This window comes from Gobius niger (genome assembly GCF_951799975.1).
Source record: "Gobius niger genome assembly, chromosome: 12".
NCBI lineage: Eukaryota > Metazoa > Chordata > Actinopteri > Gobiiformes > Gobiidae > Gobius > Gobius niger.
Window position 1 is genome coordinate 23,503,229 of NC_136863.1, and position 19,183 is coordinate 23,522,411.

The following is a 19,183-nucleotide window of genomic DNA, read 5'->3' on the forward strand; positions in this document are numbered from 1 at the left end:
GACCGTGGGCCACTCTTGTTTTTGAGAGAGCATCCTATGACAGGAGAAACTCATCCAATCAAACATATTGCAACTCTCAAGGTGCCCGACCTTCTATAACAATAAAGGTATTTTGTCTCCACATTATTTTAGGGTATCAGCTGTGAAATCCTACAACAGAGATCTTGAGTGTAGTTGCTGAAGGGAACGCTAGAGTGCGCCCTGCCTCCGCTTTGCCACCTCCACGTCTCGGCCGTGTCAGTAACAGGCTGCATTGTGACGCTCAGTGAGTTCAACTCGGTCTAAACTGCACGGAGCGCTCTTCTGCTCTGCGCCCATAGATCTGTTCGGTCCACGGTCCGCTCTGCTGTAGGGCGCACACAGGAGCCTCTGTCTGTACCAATGGGCACCGGATAGGACCTGTACTCCTCTGGTTTTGCTTGACCAACGGAGGTGCCCAGCTGGGGACGCAGGACAGCCAGTGCCACACTTCTTGCTGCGTGGATAAATCACAAAAGTCAAGTGCGTTTTTGTACTAATGGCATCAAAACCAAGGAAAACTCTCAAATTGTTTAGAATCAGCATTTGAGGGTTTTGCAACAACTGACTGGGTTTGGAGCCGTGCCTTGGATAATTGGCACCCGGCGTGCGTAAAGTGGGTTTTGTCGGATGCGAGTGAGCAGTGGATGGAAGCTGCAGTTGCGGGACGGAAGAGCGTGGTCCCGCGGAGGAGTCTCAGGGCAACCGTTTGTGATTAGGCGAACATCTGGAGACGGAACTAAACATCTGCGCGGGAGAGGCGCGAGGGAACACCTGCTCGGGCTCCGGACTGAGGTATGAAAACAACACTGACATTTACGCGCCCATTTTCTACAAATGGGCTTTAAACCTGCACACGAGGTGATAGCTAGTAAATAATTGCTCTTAAGTAGACCTACGTAGGTTCTAGTCTTCGCTAGAGCAATCGACCAGACACAGATCTAAGCCTGACAAACAATACAAAACAGACAAAAAGCTGTATTTAAATTGTTCCGTACTTCCACAGTCCTACGTGTATTGGCAGCTATATTGTACATGCCCCAAGATCTAATATTTTCGTACCAGTCTGTGCAAAGAAATGTCAGAAAACTTATGGGCTCTGATCTATGGCTCTGTGTCTGCACCTGAAGTTCATGTTCCACCTCACACCCTATGTCTCTTTCAGGTGCTATATTGTTAAAACGTAGCCTACACATTTTTTTTTTTTACTAGTATAGCTTATTAATAAGTGCATGTTTTTGTTTTTTTGACAGAGCTACTGCAGACGTCATATTGGTCGCTTGCCTGTCAATAGGCAGTGCATCTGAAAAGGAAACCTTTTTATTGGTCCATTTAGGAAGCCATACATAAGTTATAAGCACAATGGAATGGACAACTGCATTGCTGTGGGTCCAGATTCAGAATGTATTGAGACATCTTATAATTAGATCGATTTCATTCAGTCTGATCATATGATTTAAGTGCTATTGGTGAAAACGGCACTGACTATCACAATACAGGGTTCTCCCGCCTCGATTCCCTCCTGGGACTGTTGACAGTAAATGTTTTCTCTTCCTTTTCCCCTCTGTGCTTTAGCTTCCTGATACCATGTGACTGACAGCTGTTGCGTCCCATAAGCCCCGCCCCTGATGCCTCCTCTGACCCGCATCGCAGACGCCCGTTTCCCTGAACGCACAGGGCACTGCTGTTTGTAGGTGGGATGCCCCCTTTGGCATGTTTCGGCTGCTTCTGCTTTGGCCACGCCCCTTTCTTCTTCACCCGGACCAAGTAACCACATGACAACCCCTTACACCTGAGCCGCGCCCCCCAAAAATGGCCTCCAATTGGATTTCCGATATCTTTTCGTTCTTCGTTTTGGGAAGCTATTGGCTGCTTTGCGAAACGTCCCCCAAACCCTCCTCGCCCTCCTCGGACCCGCAGTCCTCGCCGGAGTTCGCCCACTCCATTCGGATAGATGGAGACATTATTCTGGGGGGGTTGTTCCCCGTCCACGCCCGCGGCGAGAGGGGCATGCCCTGCGGCGAGCTCAAAAAGGAGAAGGGCATACACAGACTGGAGGCCATGCTCTTCGCCATCGACCTCATCAACAAGGACCCGGAGCTGCTGCCCAATGTGACACTCGGGGCCAGGATTTTAGACACATGTTCCCGGGACACGTACGCCCTGGAGCAGTCGCTCACCTTCGTACAGGCCCTCATCGAACGGGACGGGTCCGACGTGCGCTGTGCCAACGGAGAGCCGCCCATCTTCGCCAAACCCGACAAAGTGGTGGGGGTCATCGGAGCGTCGGCCAGCTCTGTGTCCATCATGGTCGCCAACATCCTCAGACTTTTCAAGGTGAGACACGACTCAGGGATTGGTCAACACTTTTTGGATTGCAGATGAAATCTTTTCAAGCTGTCGTCCTTACCGGGTTGTTTCTAGAATTGAGTACTCGCCAAAGCCTCTCACCACAACGGGCTTAGTCACAGGTTCACTTTGTCATTGGCTCCACCTTTTTCATGCTAAACGCTGCCCTCAGCTAGTTTAATGACTCATATGTACGTGGGTATCGGCTACATGTATGTTCGTACTGACTTGGCATCTGCTGCTTATACTGTCTATTGCTTTGACCAGGGTGGTGTCTCCAACTCAATGGTGCTCTTGATGTTGTGGCTCGACTTGGTTCAGTGAAGGCTACTATTGATAGAGGGCAAGTTATATCTAAAACCTTCCTGTCTATTCAAATCATAAAAAAAATTCCCTCTTTCATTCCACTTTCAAACCACATTTCTATCTATTTATGTAGACAGATAGAGAGGTAGATAGAAGATGAATGTACTGACGATACATTTTGAGCCCAAAATTGTTCATCATCTCCCTATTATTGAACAATAAGTTGATATAGAAATGATCGTGACAGCCCATCGGCACAGGCTGGATATGTTGATCATGAGCAGGAGATGAGTCATTGAGCCATTTGTGAATAAAACAATGTCAGTTTAAGTTAAAGGCCCTTCCCTTTTTCAAACTGTATAAAGGGAGCTTGTATGAACTACCAGTATATGACGAAAGTTCACACGTCTTAACTGTTTTTAGCTCAAATCCTCAAGAGAAATCACAGCTCTACATTATTTTGGTCTTTTAGTCACATCTTCTCACACTCCTGTGTCTTCAGCTCTGTCTGCGTCTCGGCTCACAACGTGTCATTTCCACTCCAGCTGTTCCCCCTCGCTCTCTGCCAGGCTCGAACTACACAGCCCAATGCAATGCAAATGTTTTGTCAGGCAGGTGTTGGGGTGCAAACAATTAAACAACTTCCACTGATATGACCCTATCCCGCAATGGTGAAGAAGTCAAAGAAGTCAAAACACTTCAAGTTTAGGGTTAAATGCAGTGATACAGTAAAGCTGTACTCATTGACCTTTTCAGCAATGGTTATAAAACAGGAGAGATGTTCTAATAATTGACTCATTAAAACCTAACATAAATAGCCTTTTCTTTTTATTAGCTGATGGAACTATTTGCACATTTACTCATAGCTGTATTGCTTATCATTTGCTAATTTACCAGCTTTGTGTTAAATTGCTAAGCAAAAATATTCAATTGGCAAAAGTATGACAAAATACTAGTCAGCACTCAGACAGCAAGTTCAATGTTATTATACAAGTGGACTTAAAGCAGGTTTTCTTTGTTTCTCTATTTGTTGCCTGATTTTCCCTGTTTTTCGAATCAATTTTTATTCATCGTCCATTTTATCCCCTTGTAGTATATTGTGTTTGTTCACTTCTTGACTTTGGCGTCAACATTGAGGGGGTTAAGATTCCAGGATCATAGGTTCATGTGCATCGGTGCAATTTCCTGCATTCTGATGCATTTTAGCCACCTTTACACCAGATCAACTTCCTTTAAAGAGACGATTGGATTAAACAATATGCAAGAATATACATCAGTACAGTCACTGATAAAGTGACGGATCCAAGGTCCATATAAATCAAAGCCTTTTGGTTTAAAACAGGGCATGGAGTTTGAAAAAGAACTGTTTCAGTAAGGTGAAATAATATCATCCCAAGGTTATAACTTGAAGCTACTATAAGCTCTTAATCATTTAATAGAAACTTTAATTGGTTCAAAGTAATAAGGGACAAGCACAGTCCACTCAGTATCAGTGGGAGAGAAGTTTATTTCATGAGACACAATGTACATAGGAATGATAATACCTTTGCACCAAACAAGAGAAGAGAATCTATAGTCAGCGACAGGGTAATGCAGTTCCATACAGTTTTAGCCAATCATGTGCATCATTCCATAGTTTAGTTCAGAGGCAGTTTAGTTTAGGGTAATAACTGCTCATGTCTCACTTTCACCTAGCGTCGGGACAGCCTGCTTTTGGCCCACTCCTGTATATGCTTTATTTTCATATGCTCACCACTCGAAAATTCACTCCGAAAGCCCATTTTGTTCCCCCGCATCAACTTAAAAGTGCGTCTGACTTAAACTGCAGGGAACCGAGCCATTTCTTCTTTTCTTTTTTTTACAAACTTAGCTCAGACATCTCCATTTATATAAATATCCATGTAACTCAGCGAAGACCGAAACATCCCCAGTGCTAAAAGCAGCGGTGATTCACAAGCGAAAAGGGCCCCGTCTAATGAGGACAGAAAGGCCCGACCACATCACTTATCTAAAATTAGCCCTCGGAGCCTCAGGGGGTGAAGGAGCTGGAGAGGGGCTCACATTGTGCTGATGCAGAGGTTTACTGCCGCTGCCTCCCACTGGCGCTGTCAACATCTCCACCACTGAAGGGGCTCTATAGCTATAGGACGGACGAACTCAGCCGTGGTGATTTTAACGCCGAAGCGCGGCTCTCATCATGTGATGGCACACTCCAGAGACGCTGCAACATCAGCCAGCTTTAGATTGGCTGTCAAAATGTGCAATTGTGGTCGCACAGTAAGCGCTGCCTTCATGTGCGCCTGCCATGTGCATTTTTTCCCCTTATTACAATTTTACTCCAGGCTATGTCATAATCATAGCTTGCTTTCACAACTAAATGAGTTTTCTTTGAACATTTCCTTGGCTTCCTGCAGTTGCTGTGTGAAATCAATCAATCATCAATCCTTGAACGGTAGCGGGAAAGTCACTACAAGTTATACTCTAAGGTCATTGACGGATATTGATTTGGGAGTAGCTTCTGAAGGAGTGCAATGGTCTAAGCGTTTTGAGTCACAGCACAAGATTCCACAGCTCTCCATCGCCTAAAACATTATCAAATGATAAATGACAAAGGTGCAATTGACATCTTCACTGTGTCAGGGTCACTGAATTAGGCAGAGAGGGTTATTTTGTTGGGGTGGGTCATATTGTATCGCATATCTTTTTGATATCGTAATTATTTTATATCGTTGTGGACATGATATAATTTATGTTACGCTCAGCTCCATCAGAGCAGCATAAACACTGACTGTAGAACACTGGGACAGATGCTTAAAGCAGTACTAAATAAGTTGTTTACCTTAATAAATCCTTTCCGTAGTCCCTCTGGGGGTAATACAAGTGTTAATGGGATGATTGGGGGGTCTTTCATCTCCCCCTGGTGTCTCTGGCCAGAAAACCACCATTGCAACTTCCCTGCCTACGGGTCACACTAATAGAATCACGAAGAAGAAGCTAACAGGCTAACGAGCAAAGCTAACTGCGGGCTAGCGCCACTTAAACAATATTTACGGCCAAGTTTGAGTGAAAAAGATTATCTCTATTGTGTAATTGGATGTACAATATCTCTTTCCCCCTTTGTTTTTTTCTGTCAGCGTAGTATTTACTCTCACGGACAATTAATTTGTAAAAAACTGTAACATGCTTGAGACCTGCAGTGGTGCTTTTGACCTCTAGGGGCTTTTAAAAGATTTAAAAGGTAAAATGAAATGAAAAAGGCATGAGGAGATCATATTTGAGAGGAAATAAGTATGGCGTTAAAAAAAAAGTAACAAAATTAATCTTCTCAATCGGTGTAAGACTGAGATTTTGAAGTAATTTGTCCATTGTCAATTATATCACCAAATGTGTCGTTATCGTAATATTTCTTTTTTATATCGTGACATAGATTTTAGGCCATATCGCCCTTCCCTATTATTTTGTCTACTCAATGGTTCAAAAGTCTGATCTGTGATTCTGAGCGCTAACAATGGCAGGTCTTTACTTTAAAGCACAGTAATAGCATGGGTAACATATTTAAATGACTGACTTCAGACCAAACTAAGAATCCACACCAGGACTTCATCGCCCTTTATCAGGAAATAGCTTTTTAATTATAATTGGCAACTAGTCAAACCCCCTCCGGATTTACATTATGAACTTAAGTAATACTCTAAAGCCGTGGTGCCCAAAGTGCGGCCCGGGGGCCAAATGCGGCTCTCAGGACATTTTTTTGGTGGCCCTCAGGCGTCTTGTTAACAAGGCACACATCACCAGAGAATTTTTACTGGAGAGCTTAGTAACTTAAAAACCTCAATATTTTTCAAACATTTCGCCATAAAACTGAGCTGTCATTATGGTTCCAAGCCTAAATAAAGCTGCGAGGGACAGTTTAACAGGTAACAGGTTAACAATCTGAAAATAAAGCAAATGGAACCGAAACAGATGAAGGTATTAAAAATGTGTCTGACCATTCCCTATCTTGGATCCCCAAAGTCCTTGCATAATGTCTGTGTGTACTTTGCCATTTGTCATGTTTTGCTCTTTGACTTTTATACGTATATCTGAATAGGTTTCCACAGGTGATGCCTCAGTCTGCCCTTTCCTTTTGAGCTGGGACACTCTTCACTGTCGCTGTAGCCGATCAAAATTCTTTAGTTGAGTGAACCTGTGGGAGGTGTCATAGCCGAGGTGTGATCCAGCGTGTTACAGACTGCTGTGTTTTAGATTATAATTATAAGATTTCACACAGGATGGGCCCGAGCCTGGTCCTAGTGTTGTAGAAATATTGGTGCTATTCTTTCACATTATGTCCAAAGTAGGTACCGCAGATTGTCTATATTTACATCGTTTCAGCCTTCAAAGCCATTGTCAATCTAAAATACCTATTGGGAACTCATCCGTCTCAGATCAGGGGTTAATGTACTGATGCTAAGACTTGTGCAGCGATGTGATGCAGTTGTTTCGGGAACTGTAAGCCACTTCCTGGACAGTGACCAAATGATGGCATTGAATATGATGAAATGGGAAGACGGTGGTAGAAGGTTAATAACATGTATATTTGGGTCCCAACTTCCCTCAAAATCAGATTTGGAAATTTCATCGGAACTTTCTGGAGTGTTAACTATGGCTCAAACATAGTGAAACCATCATACAACAAGTAGGTCTACTCCTACTACTACTACTACTACTACAGCTGTTCCAATAATTGTCTATAATCAAGGACTGTACGATAGGCATTCTAAATAGAGCTCATGTACACTACAGTTAGGGATGCACATTTTCTCATTTTTCTATAACCGATAGTCGGTGTTCTTAACGGTTAATTATCGGTTGTTCCTATCTATCTAACAAGTGCCTGGATGTGATTCATGCACAAACCGCTCCACATTTCTCTCCGGGAGTGCTCTGATGCTGAGCTGCAGTCAGCTGTTAGTCCAAAACAACAGCCTGAGGCGGAGTCCAGCTGATGTCGGCACGTGCCCTGCACCTCTCCAAACACCTTGAGTCACTTTTCTGTTGTTAGTTCATGAGCGCCTTTATTGAGGACATAAAGTGACCACATAAGCGTTTATATCCCCGTGACTACGACATATCATATCGTGTCATGTCTTTATTAGCTTTATGTTTTTGCGCACAAGCTCCTCGTGTTTAAGGGCAGATCAAAACACAGCCTTTCCCCCGATCTCACTTACTTGATATGAACTGCACAGAACCATGCTCTCCGTTTGTAAAGGCAGGACTCGTCTTCTTTCTCGAACATCTCTTGTTTTGCTCATGTGTGGGACATGTATTACGCCGCCTCATCACTGTGCGTTAAACATGTATCCCTCCACTGTCATCATAAACACAGAGACGGGCCTACTTCTTTATTAAAAAATGCCATGAAGATGAATCCAGTGCTATGTTAAATGTATCTGCCTGTACCTTTGGGCCTCGGCAGTGGAAGGGCAGGTGAGTGCGCACTGATGTGAGAGAAGTGTGGAGACACCGACTGTCAGTCAGTGTCCACTGATTAGAAGAAGAAAAGTGTCGCCGAACTGCATACTTTTTATGAAATGGCAAAAATAATGTTTTATAGAAAAGTAGAAGTGAAAGAATGAAGCACTCCTGGATAAGTGCAACACGTGACACTCGCAGTTAACCAGGCTCTCAATCGGTTACATAATTAATAACAGTTAACCGGTTAATCAGTTAACAATGAACATCCCTAACTACAGTTGTATTAAAAAATGTATCAGAAATGTTCTATACCATCAAGCATGTCACCCCTCATCGACAACACCATTGTGAGCACATCTCGCCTCTAACTCAATTCTTCATAGTTACATCCCATCTTCATATTTGGTTTGTGGACACCAATGAATCTATTTCACATTCTGATTTGGTCTGGTCATTCTTGACTGGGGGGCCTCTCTCTCTCTCTCTCTGCTCTGAGTGGTGACACGGCCCGGAGTTAATGTGGGTTGATAAGGTTAATTGGCGCATTCATTCATTAGGAGGCTAAATAACCCGTTTAAATTAACATAATCACTCACCACATTGAAAGCTTGGGATGTTTAGAGGGCGGAAAAACGCTTACTGGAAATTTTAGGATGCATAATGTTATGTTCAGGCTGGCTCTACCAGACTGAGGCCAAGCTTGTGCTAAATCGATTTGAAAAAAGCAAGTTGAATCAGTGATACAAATCATGATGATCATGATTATTTTAGCGATTATAATGAATTTTCAAGTAATTGTCCCTTTCAAGTCTTTTTTTTCCTTCACAAAACAATATAAATGTATTCTTTGGATGATTGCAAGTTGGCTCAGCATTTTAAACAAATGCTGTGCCCAGAAATTGAACGTTGTGAATTGCTATAGAATGTGAGTTCAGGCGTTCAGGAGTTGTGTTTTTATTTTCTAGCACATCTTTGAGTAATCTTTGAATCTTCACCTGTGGCTATTCATAACTTTGCGGCAGCATTTGCCAAAAAACTTGGGTCCTGAGGTCCCATGTATACAGGATCGATCTCTTGCTAGGCTTAATCCTTTCATTGCAAAGTGAAAACATCTCTCCACAACAGCCACATGAGCCGAGCGGTCAATTTTTTTCCTCTCTTAATTGAAACAGCTGCACAGCGAAGGGGTTATATTTTGGTTCAGCTGTTTTAGATAAGTATGGCATTTTTTACAAGTGTAAGATAGTAATGAAGTTTGGTATTATTGTCAAATACCTGCATAAAACTTAATACTCCCTCTTTTATGATGCTATTTTTTGTAATAATTGTGAGGCAACTCCTGTTATGATATTGGTTATACAAAACGATGATTAAGTACACTTTGATGAAGTCCAAGTTGCTTCTTGTAAGCGAGTCTTAACTGCGGTTAAGGTTATGGCACAGTCAGAGGCCCTTTGGGGATGCTCTGTATGTTACTCATCCACCATTATCTTTCCATGACACGGATGGGCACCGGTCACTTAAAGACCAGGCGCCATTTTAGTAAACTCGCCCGCCCCGGATGATATGCGTCATGCCCTTCATTATTGGAACAGACTCCAAACATCTTGACACCTTATAGAGGAACGAATGAATAATGAAATGTAATGCGTTGGCATCGTGTCCCAAAAGCCCGAGGTCAAACTGAAAGGCGCTTGTATTCATAAACCCTCTGACAGCGCTAATGTTGCCTCATTTATTTGATATTTGAGTGTCCGAAACTTTGAGACAACCTTCACTCTGTCTTCTCTGTGGACATCCGGCTCCTCGTCACCTGATCGCGCTTGCTCTGTCAGGAAACAGAAGAAGTCATTGTGTGTGAAAAACAGAGAAGATGGAGGAGCCGATGATAATGGGGCCTAATTGAGGAGAATTAGCTCAATGTGGCGACAATTCATTAGCGTCCAGATGCTAGGGGCCTCGTTAAGCCGTCTGCGGCGAGCGCCTCTTCGTCCGACTGACGGTTTTAATAAAGCTTTGTGAATTTGCATAATTTATCTTACCCCGGAAACCAATATGTCAGCCAGGACAAAAGGACTGATAAGTCTTTTGCCTAACTGCTAGCGATTTGATGGCATATTGATATAGTAGCACTCCTGCCTCACAACACGTGTCTGGAGCAAGGCCTGGGTGTTCAGAATAGTTTCAAGAAAAACAGTAAAGAGTAAGAGACGGGGCTGGGCGGGAGTTTGAAATGTGCCTGGAGAGCCCTCTGCAGGCTCTATTGGGAATGGCATGTTAAAAAACAGTGAAAACAAGCTTTCACTTTCACTAAAATGGCATGCTAACAAATCAATAGCGACGTGATGAACACGCTTTGAGCACAGAACAGGTCCAGAGGTAGATCATGGGGTTTTGTGCTTTGCTCTGTGATGCAACCGAATTCAGGAAGTACAGATCGTAGCCCTTCAGCAGTAGAAGAAGAAACAACCAAAGTGAACAGGATTGCTTAAAACGGAGTGAGCATTTTTTGACAAGCTTTAAAGCACAAATAAGTTGAATTTGAGACTCCTTCTCTTTATATTTCTAGTGTAGAAAATTGAACGCCGTTGTTATCAGACATCGACATAATAACAGGAATAAGTAGGACTCACAGGATTTGTATCATATTGAAAGCTTTCCGTCTGGGTATATGAACCAGGGTTGAAACCAGGCCACGATTGCTCGGAGAAGCCTTAGGTGAAACGCAGTTACTCGCGTGTCTATTATTCCTTGTAATAATTGAGAGTGCGCTCATGTGTTAAATGAAAACCAGTTGAACTCTGCCCTCTGCCGTCACTCCGGCAGATGAAGCATTGAGGTCACACCGGCGTCTCTTCGGCTTCGTGTGAAATTTCAGCGTCGAATCGGAGCCGCTGTCTGGGCCCGGCTATTCCCCGTAGGATCCCATTTCTGATCCGTCTGCAAAAAAAAAAGAAAAAAAGGCAAGACCCCTTTTTATTCATAACACGGGTGGGGTGGAGGGGATGATGAGCTCTGTCAGTCTGCTCCGAGGAACACACTAAATTAAACATTTGATTCAAGATTTTAAGATGCAGGGAGAAACCGGCTTTCTCCTTCCTCTGTTTCATAGTACGCTCACTGCAGTTATAGAGATGTATCGCAACAAGAGACAATATCTTTGACAAAACTGCTGAAGTCTGAAGTTTTTCCGTTTGTTTTTTGCAAACATAGATTAAAACTAAAATGTATGGATTTTGCATTATGACAAGCTCCCAATATGTTTATCTGTTCAAGACTCCTATCTATACTATCTATACTATCTTATACTTTGACACCCCATTTATTTAAGTAGTGGCAAATTGTGCACAAATAACAAACAAACATCTTTCACCTCTTATTTACAACATGAAAGAAAGATTAGCTGACTGTAGACTTTGAGCGACGCGGGGATTAAGCGGGCTCCTTATCCTCTGCCTCTCTTCATTGTTTGATGTAAAAATGAAAGCCGCACAGATGGGAGCAGGTTCACTCTGACCTCTGGAAAAAAAAAAAAAATCTCCTGAGGTTTTTACACCAAATGTTTCCTTTTAGATCAAGATGAAGTATTGTTAGCGCTGTCACGACACAACCAGACTCCCCCGAGTGTGATCCCGGCGTTGAGGTCGGGATTTTGTGACTTTATAAAATTTTGTTTAGTCTAAATTTAGCTGCAGATTATTGGAACTAGTAGTCTCCTTGTGTCTTTCCTGTTGTTACATAACCTCCCTCTAGATTGAAGTAAAAAAAAAAAATGAAAGGATTTGGATTTAGGAATTCAAGACCTGTAGTGAAATTCTTCCTGTTTTTGTTTTTCATTTGTCTACCTTGAAAACCCCCAATACCATATGGCTTTTAAAGCTTTTATGTTATGTTTTTCCCCCATCAAAAACATACCCAGCTGGTGTTTTGATTCATTCACACAGGTTTCAGTAATGTCACGCAAAATGCCAGCCCACACTCCGATATACACCACACTGAGATTTCCTCCAAAGCTCCGCTGTATTTTACACCTTAGCGAAACTTGTTCTGATCCTGTCCATGATCAAACTCCCCCCCCCCCCCCACCCGCATGCTGATTACGGTCGCATGTTTGCCGGTAAACAAGAGGAAGGAGTGCACCCTCTGCTGGCGTAGTGCATAACTGCGTTTTCTAGGAGTATTTTCTTGCCATATACATATATTCTAAGTTGTACTACAAAAAAAATATCAAGACGAAGGTCCTAACTTATGCTCTCAGTAACGTAAATGAGATTATTTGAAAGGAAATGTCAATTTTTTTTTGCTTTAGCTTGCATTTCTTTGCTATTCTAAGTGCTGCTGTTAAGAGCTGAACTGGCTCTACTTCTGGGTGTCTCAGTGTAAACCTGCAGGGACAGAGACACATGGCTGACATTTTCTGTCATTTTTACAGCTCCCAATTGAGCTGCTCCTCAGCTCCGTGTCAGGGGTGACTGAGGCTACTGTATAGCCTGGCAAGTCCAGAGTCTGTATTTTTTTTTTTTTTTTTTACTTTTTTTTGATCCAAACTCAAATGGATCCATACAATCAGATTTGTTTATTTGCAGTCACTAAGTCCTGGCTCAACTGTAAGGCGGAGTTTCACAGGTGACCCTCAGGTAAAAAATGGCGTCAGAGTCAGGGGAGAAAAAAAGAGGAGGACAAAGATGAAGATGAGGGGGAGCGGAGGAAGGAGGAGGAGGTGGTGAAGGAGCTGACCAGGGCCAGACACCACACTGTGAAACCCAGGGGGGTGCACCGAGCCAGGTTATTCTGGTTTCCCCACCTCCAAAAACATGCTGGTCAGGTCGGCCCACATAATAAAACACTTACTTTCTTACAATAACAATCTGTGGATGACGCATGGGGGAGCCGAGAGCTTTTTTCCAATCAGCGGTAAATGACTAAGAACACAGTTGATAGAGCGGGTCGTCCCATGATGGGAAGGTCGGGGGTTTGAATCCCAGCTCCTGAAGATGCACACTGTCATTGGCTGTGTCCGATGACAGTGTGCATCTTCGGCTGTAAAAGTGACTAAACTGTTGTTCTGTTTCATAAAAATAAATGTGCACGCCGCAGCGCGCGTGATGTCACGCAGCTTGGAGAAAGTAGTGGCTTCTGTCCGAATCACCAACAGAATCAGACTATATAGTGGACTATATAGTGCGGGCCTATAGTGAATGAGGGCTTAGGGACTAGGGTGGACATTCGGACACAGCCATTGTGTCCTTGGGCGAGACACTTCACCCGCCTTGCCTCTAGTGTCTGCGTACATTGGTGTGTGAATGAGAGTGAATGGGTGGCTGGTTCCTTGTTGTGAAAGCGCTTTGGGCCTAATGAAGGAAGAAAAAGTGCTTTATAAGTTGAGACCATACTGTCAATGGTTGAGACCTTTTACCATTTACTGTTCATAACAACAACAACACATGTCCGCCCTTTGCTGATTGGTTTTCTCCACTTCCTGTCGGCTTGTGTTGGCTCCGCTCTGGAAATGTAGATGATGCCGACACAAACTTCACCTGAAAACATGCTTTTTTTTCGGACTGTTTTTTCATGGTGGCTTTTTTAAAAGAACTCAGTTCAGTTCAGTTCAGTTTATTCGGTCAAAATTATGACAAAAGATTTACATTCAGTTAAGTATACTTCTTCATAACATAACATACAAAATGACCGAAAAGGTATAGGCTGAAGCTAATGCTTATTTTGCCTACCCTTGTTTTTTTTAAACTTACAGCACGTGTTTTTGTTAAACTTTCTAACATAATATCAGACATTCAAAAGGATTTTATTTTATTATTGTTTTTTTTTTTTAAGTAAGTTGACAGTCTTAAACTAGTAAACCGAATTAAGGTATTTTTCAAGTATAATACTTTTATACATTCTCTTTAGGTGGAAGAGAGAGGGACATAATTTGAGATCCTCTGTACAGTCATTCCAGAGATCGACCCCTTTAATGGAAATACAAAATCTCATGGTGTTTGTTTGAAATGTTTTTACGAACATCTCCACTCCTGAGCTCATACCGGCTCTGTCTGATAGTGAACATATTTTGTAGTGCTTGTGACACAAGTTCATTTTTTTTTACTTTGAACATCATTTTTATTGCATACAAATCTACTAAATCATAGAATTTCAATGTTTGCAGGTTTATGAATAGGGAATGGGTTGGTTGGTTGTAGGTTGAGAATGTGATGAGTCTTATTGCCTTTTTTTGTAAGGTGAACAATAAGTGATATATGGCATGATTAATGAGTTATATATAAGAATTCAGCTCTCTTTGTTTAAAATATATCTGGATTTATATAATATCGCTATTGCTTTTGATAATTTCATTCTGATATTATTAATCTGTGACTTCCAATTTAGATCATGATCAATAATAACTCCAAGAAATGTGTTTTCATAAACTCGTTCTAAAGGCATATTGTTGAGCATTAGCTAACTGGCGACATTAAGTGCAATTACCTGCTGCTGTTCCAGTTTCTTACGGTTGTTCTGCAGCTCGTATGACAGCTCAATGCTTGCTTTACCGCATGAAGCACTTAATAACTATATAGACACTAGAAATGCTAATCATGTCAGATCTTCAACAGGCACTCTGAAGATAGTGTTTATAATACGGAGAGTTATAATACGGAGAGTTCTTTTATAAAAGGCACGGTTTCCTTTAACCCGAGCGACCATTCATATTCAAGGCCGTCTTCAAGCAATTATGTGTAAAAACATATCTGTAAAAATAATGGCTGGAAGCTACAATGATTCAGCCTCATTTCTATACAAAGAAATTGGGGCTAACGTTAGCGGTTACCTTTGTTTGGCTGGAGCGAAGGCCTCTCCACATTTAGCCGCCGCCCTTGTGCCCTGCGGACGTCCCATTAGCAGTATGCAGGAGCGGCGGAGACCCCAGACATAAAGGCCTACAGTCTGACGGGACAATCGTGGAGATGGGGCTAGGGGCTAAAGACACGAGTGGATTTCAGGCTGGGGGAGCTGGGGTCATGGCTGCAGAAAGAATCCTTTGAGCTGTAATTTAGAATAACGGGGGGTAAGTGGCGATTTGAGAAGCTAATAGTATCGGATTGATGATTTTCTCCATTTAAGAAAAAAGAAGGTGCTGATGATGTCACGGGATGGCAACATTGGCAAAATATGTGTGAATGTTAAAATGTTTATGTTCAGTTCTCAACATTGAGGGTTCTGTTTAGAGTCTGTGCATACCATCTATTGTTTCAACAGTGTTTTTTGTTTGTGAGTTTGTAGCAGCATTCCCCGTCGCTGTCATATTGTTAACAGTAGCAATAAATGTGCGTGTTGTTGTTGTAAAACCCGCCTACTTGTTCCAATGCTGCCGTGTGGATAGGTTTTTTTGTGAGAATGAAAATTTAATTCAGCACTTGCTTGTATGAAGCACATTGAAAAAGCAAATGGCTTTGTAATATTTTACAACATGTTTCGACACTTTTAGGCAGGTACGCTTTTGTGGCCGCTGCAATTTCTAACTTCAAAGTCACTAAATTGCAAAGCCTGTTGGATCTTTGGTGATGGCCGGTGAAATCGGGTGTGCGGAATTATTATACAGCTTCTATTTTTCTGCCAAATGGGCTATAAAAGAAATCTATGAGACGCTGAAAAGTTTTAAACATTATTTAAACAAGGCTTGTTGGAAGAGTGCAACTTCTGCATCTTGAAAGTACAGATTGTTCAGTGCGTCCACCGATGATCCCATCATTTTAAATGCACTCAGTCAAAAATATCTCAAGATTGTTTAAACAAAACTGTTACTGGCTGTTTAGATGTCTGAGTTTGTTCATCATTTTCACAAAAAATATAAAAAGAGACGTGATATTGATTGTTTCTTGTTTTTCATTGTGTTGTATAATTTGGCATTCCATTTATGTTTAATAGTTGATATACTCCTAAGGAAGCTAAAACCTGAATATCCAGGTTTACTAATATTTTGAATTGACCAAGACCACTGTTCTAAATTTTAATGATAAAAAACACCAATTGCCTAGTAATTCGGAACAGGGCGCACAATGCATATTCAAGAATATTAAAGCAGTTTATTTTGGTAATCTATCTGAGATATTAAAGTGTGCCTATCCCATGCCTGGATAAATGGAGTGAAGTTTATAGAATGACTTCTTGAGTTATAACATGAAATACTGCACTAGAAGGCCATAGCAGTAAAACTCCCGCCGCGCTCAATGCTGCGTTTGCACATTCTGGTGCCTCAGGTTATAATCCAGACGTGTTGCATTGTTTGTCCGTTTGCCGCGGGCAGATGATGTCACAGTATGTTGCTGTTGCCGACGTTCTCTTTCATAATCGTCATGAAGGGCCGCCCCTGCACACTTTGGCTTCCCACGCCCCAGTACAGCAACTACAGTGGATCAGTGACTGTCCCAGGGCAGCGCTGACGTTTTGGGGTTAAGCTGTGGGAGCCCGGCCCGGGACGAGATGGAGGTGACAGGCGCCTGCTGATACTGTGCGAGCGGCCGGTCTCACGTCACATTCAGGGGCAGCACGCTGGGCTGTACTGACATGATTACACTTTCACAAGCTGCAAAAATATGCCTCATGCTTTGTAATACAGTGGATTCACGGACTTTCCAGACTTCCAGTCATTTTATTGACAGTTGTAATATCGCCGTTTGTGTTGGTGAACAGTTTACATTGAGTGCATGTGCAGGTGGAATGTGCTGATGTGTAAATTGTAAATTGTATAGGGTATTGACGAGTCATTGTTTTATGTACATTTTGTAACATCGTGTGACCCCTGTGTGACCCTAACCCATGTGACCACAGGTGGTCAAGTGAAAAGCCGTTGTTTTCTTCTTCTTTTAGTATCAGACTCTTAACATAACGTTGTGGTGCACTTAATGAACACACTGTAGTTCCCAGTCTGCCCTTTCTGACTCTAGTCTCATACTTGGTAATTATAAATCCACATAAGTCGCATCTTGTTTACTTTTTAGTTTTTTAGCTACGCTGACATTTCTACTCAACATGTCTGTCTGTCTGAGAGATGGATGAATATATACTAAAAGTGTTTGATACTGCTTTTCCCTCAATCCAAAATGTCATCGCTCCACAAACAAACTGTTTGTCACTTTTGTTCCTAATGGAGCAGTGCAAGTCAAGAGGTCGGAACAAATGATCAGAACAAAGACAGAAAACGTGTCTCTGTTCTACCACCGTGGGTCAGTGTGACACGGTCCTGGCTGCCCGCTGGGTTCAAACTCAGTTGTGGTTTTGGGGAGAACACTCTACAAAGACCCCATCAGGATGAAAAAAAACACACAACTTCCTTGCAGTGAGGCTGGAGCTGCACCACCATGTTGCCTCATTAAAGAGCACATGACAGGCTTCATCCTTTTGTAATTTTGACTTAGTTTGATGGATGATATCTGTGGTAAGCATTTATCAGTTTTACTTTGGTGAAGCAGCAATTTAATAGGCTAAAGGAAAGTTTGGACAAAAAGTTGTTTTTATTAACATTTTTTGAAATGTTGAACATTTTTTGATTTTCCAGTAGGCGTGAAAAACTGGCGTTCGAAGCCAGTGGTTAGCGCTAGCATAAAGCTAACGTTAGCATTATGGTTAGCATTCAAGGTTACATACATTTGCACTTATGAATCATTTTGTTCCTTTTGATGTCTCTGTATCTTTATGAGGAAAATACACCCATAATTCAGCATTTGTGAAAGCAGTTGTGGAAGAACAGGTCGAATGTGACCATTGATGGACGTTCCCAAAGATGCCGTCTGCATCCAAAGAAGTCAGGGAAATGCCTTTAGCAATCTGAGCCTGTTTCTACTAATACGCGCATTTTGTCAGCCGTCGAATTGGACCCGATTTAAATTTAACGTTATATCCCCGTACAAATGAATAGGGAAGACAGGCCACATACTAACGTACGGGGAGGTAGGCTATGTTTTTATCGTTTTTTCTTTATCATTAACATCTGTCATTAACGATGTGTATCTGAACCCACAAAAAAGCAAAACTGAATTTGAGTTAGCGTTTGTATATGTCTGTATCTATGAGTAGCTATAACATAGTTGGCATGGCAACAATGTTTACCTCTACATATGTCACTTTCTGCCAGGGTCCACTAAAGAAGTGAAATAATAAACGTCACGAAAAATGTCAAATCAAGGTAATAATCAGGCATAATCGAGTTAATAAGCAGTCATATGCACTTCAGCGCTAAAGTACAATTGCTTATGGTTTAACTCCAGAATTACGATAAAAACATCTGATTGACAAGTTTATTTCGCAGCTGCTTGATTCAAATGTATGTAAATTACGGCAATTATAGGACACACGTCTCCCGTTTCCCCTGTTCCAAGTCATTTTTTCCCACTGTCGTTTTCTTCCGTTGGCGGGGCTTTCTGTTCACTGTTTGACAGCTCCACATTATTTTTAGAGTTACAAAGAAACCGCACAGAGGAGCCCCTTTTAAAGAAGTGGAGAAACCTGGATCCAAAATCTATGAGCGCTCCCAAAACTCTCAGCAGGACAGACTTCACTTAAAGCCTATTAGCAGATTCTCAGGAGGCAGCGGGAGGTGGGATCTGAGAGGGAGTTTCACCAGCCTGCAAAGTTTGAATACAGACGAAATTGTGACGATATTGTCTCCTTTTCAACTTTTGAGCGGATTGTGAAGTCCTTATAGGGCTAATAAACCACCTTTAACCATGTCATCAAAAACATACCTGCAGTGTTTTTTTATTTGTTTTAGTAATACTGCATAATTGACTCTGTGCATAACTTCAAATCATAACAACGCCGCCCAAGAGGTGACTTCCTGTTTCAATCCAGCACACCAAAATAAAAGCACCATCTTATACATTAGTTCAACTTTCTTTCTGCCTAACTAGTAACAGACAAAACACTTAAAATGTGTGGATTTAATTATATTCTTGTAATGTTGCAAGTTCCTGCTGCACCAATCAATGAGACGAGCTGTGTGCTTTTATTTTGGCGTGCTGGATCGAAACAGGAAGTCACTTCTTGGGCGGCGTTG

General features: G+C 42.1%; 2 protein-coding genes across 2 annotated transcripts in view; both read left to right on the forward strand.

The window, feature by feature from the left end:
- pclaf (PCNA clamp associated factor) overlaps positions 1-19,183 on the forward strand; it is a 379,199-nt gene that overhangs the window by 160,082 nt on the left and 199,934 nt on the right. The window lies entirely within an intron of this gene.
- The window catches only part of LOC306971413 (metabotropic glutamate receptor 8-like), a 125,762-nt gene continuing 106,823 nt past the window's right edge, over positions 245-19,183 (forward strand). Inside the window, exons 1-2 of the mRNA XM_079567684.1 lie at positions 245-813; positions 1,594-2,355. Of these exons, the coding sequence (XP_079423810.1) occupies positions 1,831-2,355 (525 nt within the window). The 5' untranslated portion in view covers positions 245-813; positions 1,594-1,830. The remainder of the gene's footprint in view (positions 814-1,593; positions 2,356-19,183) is intronic.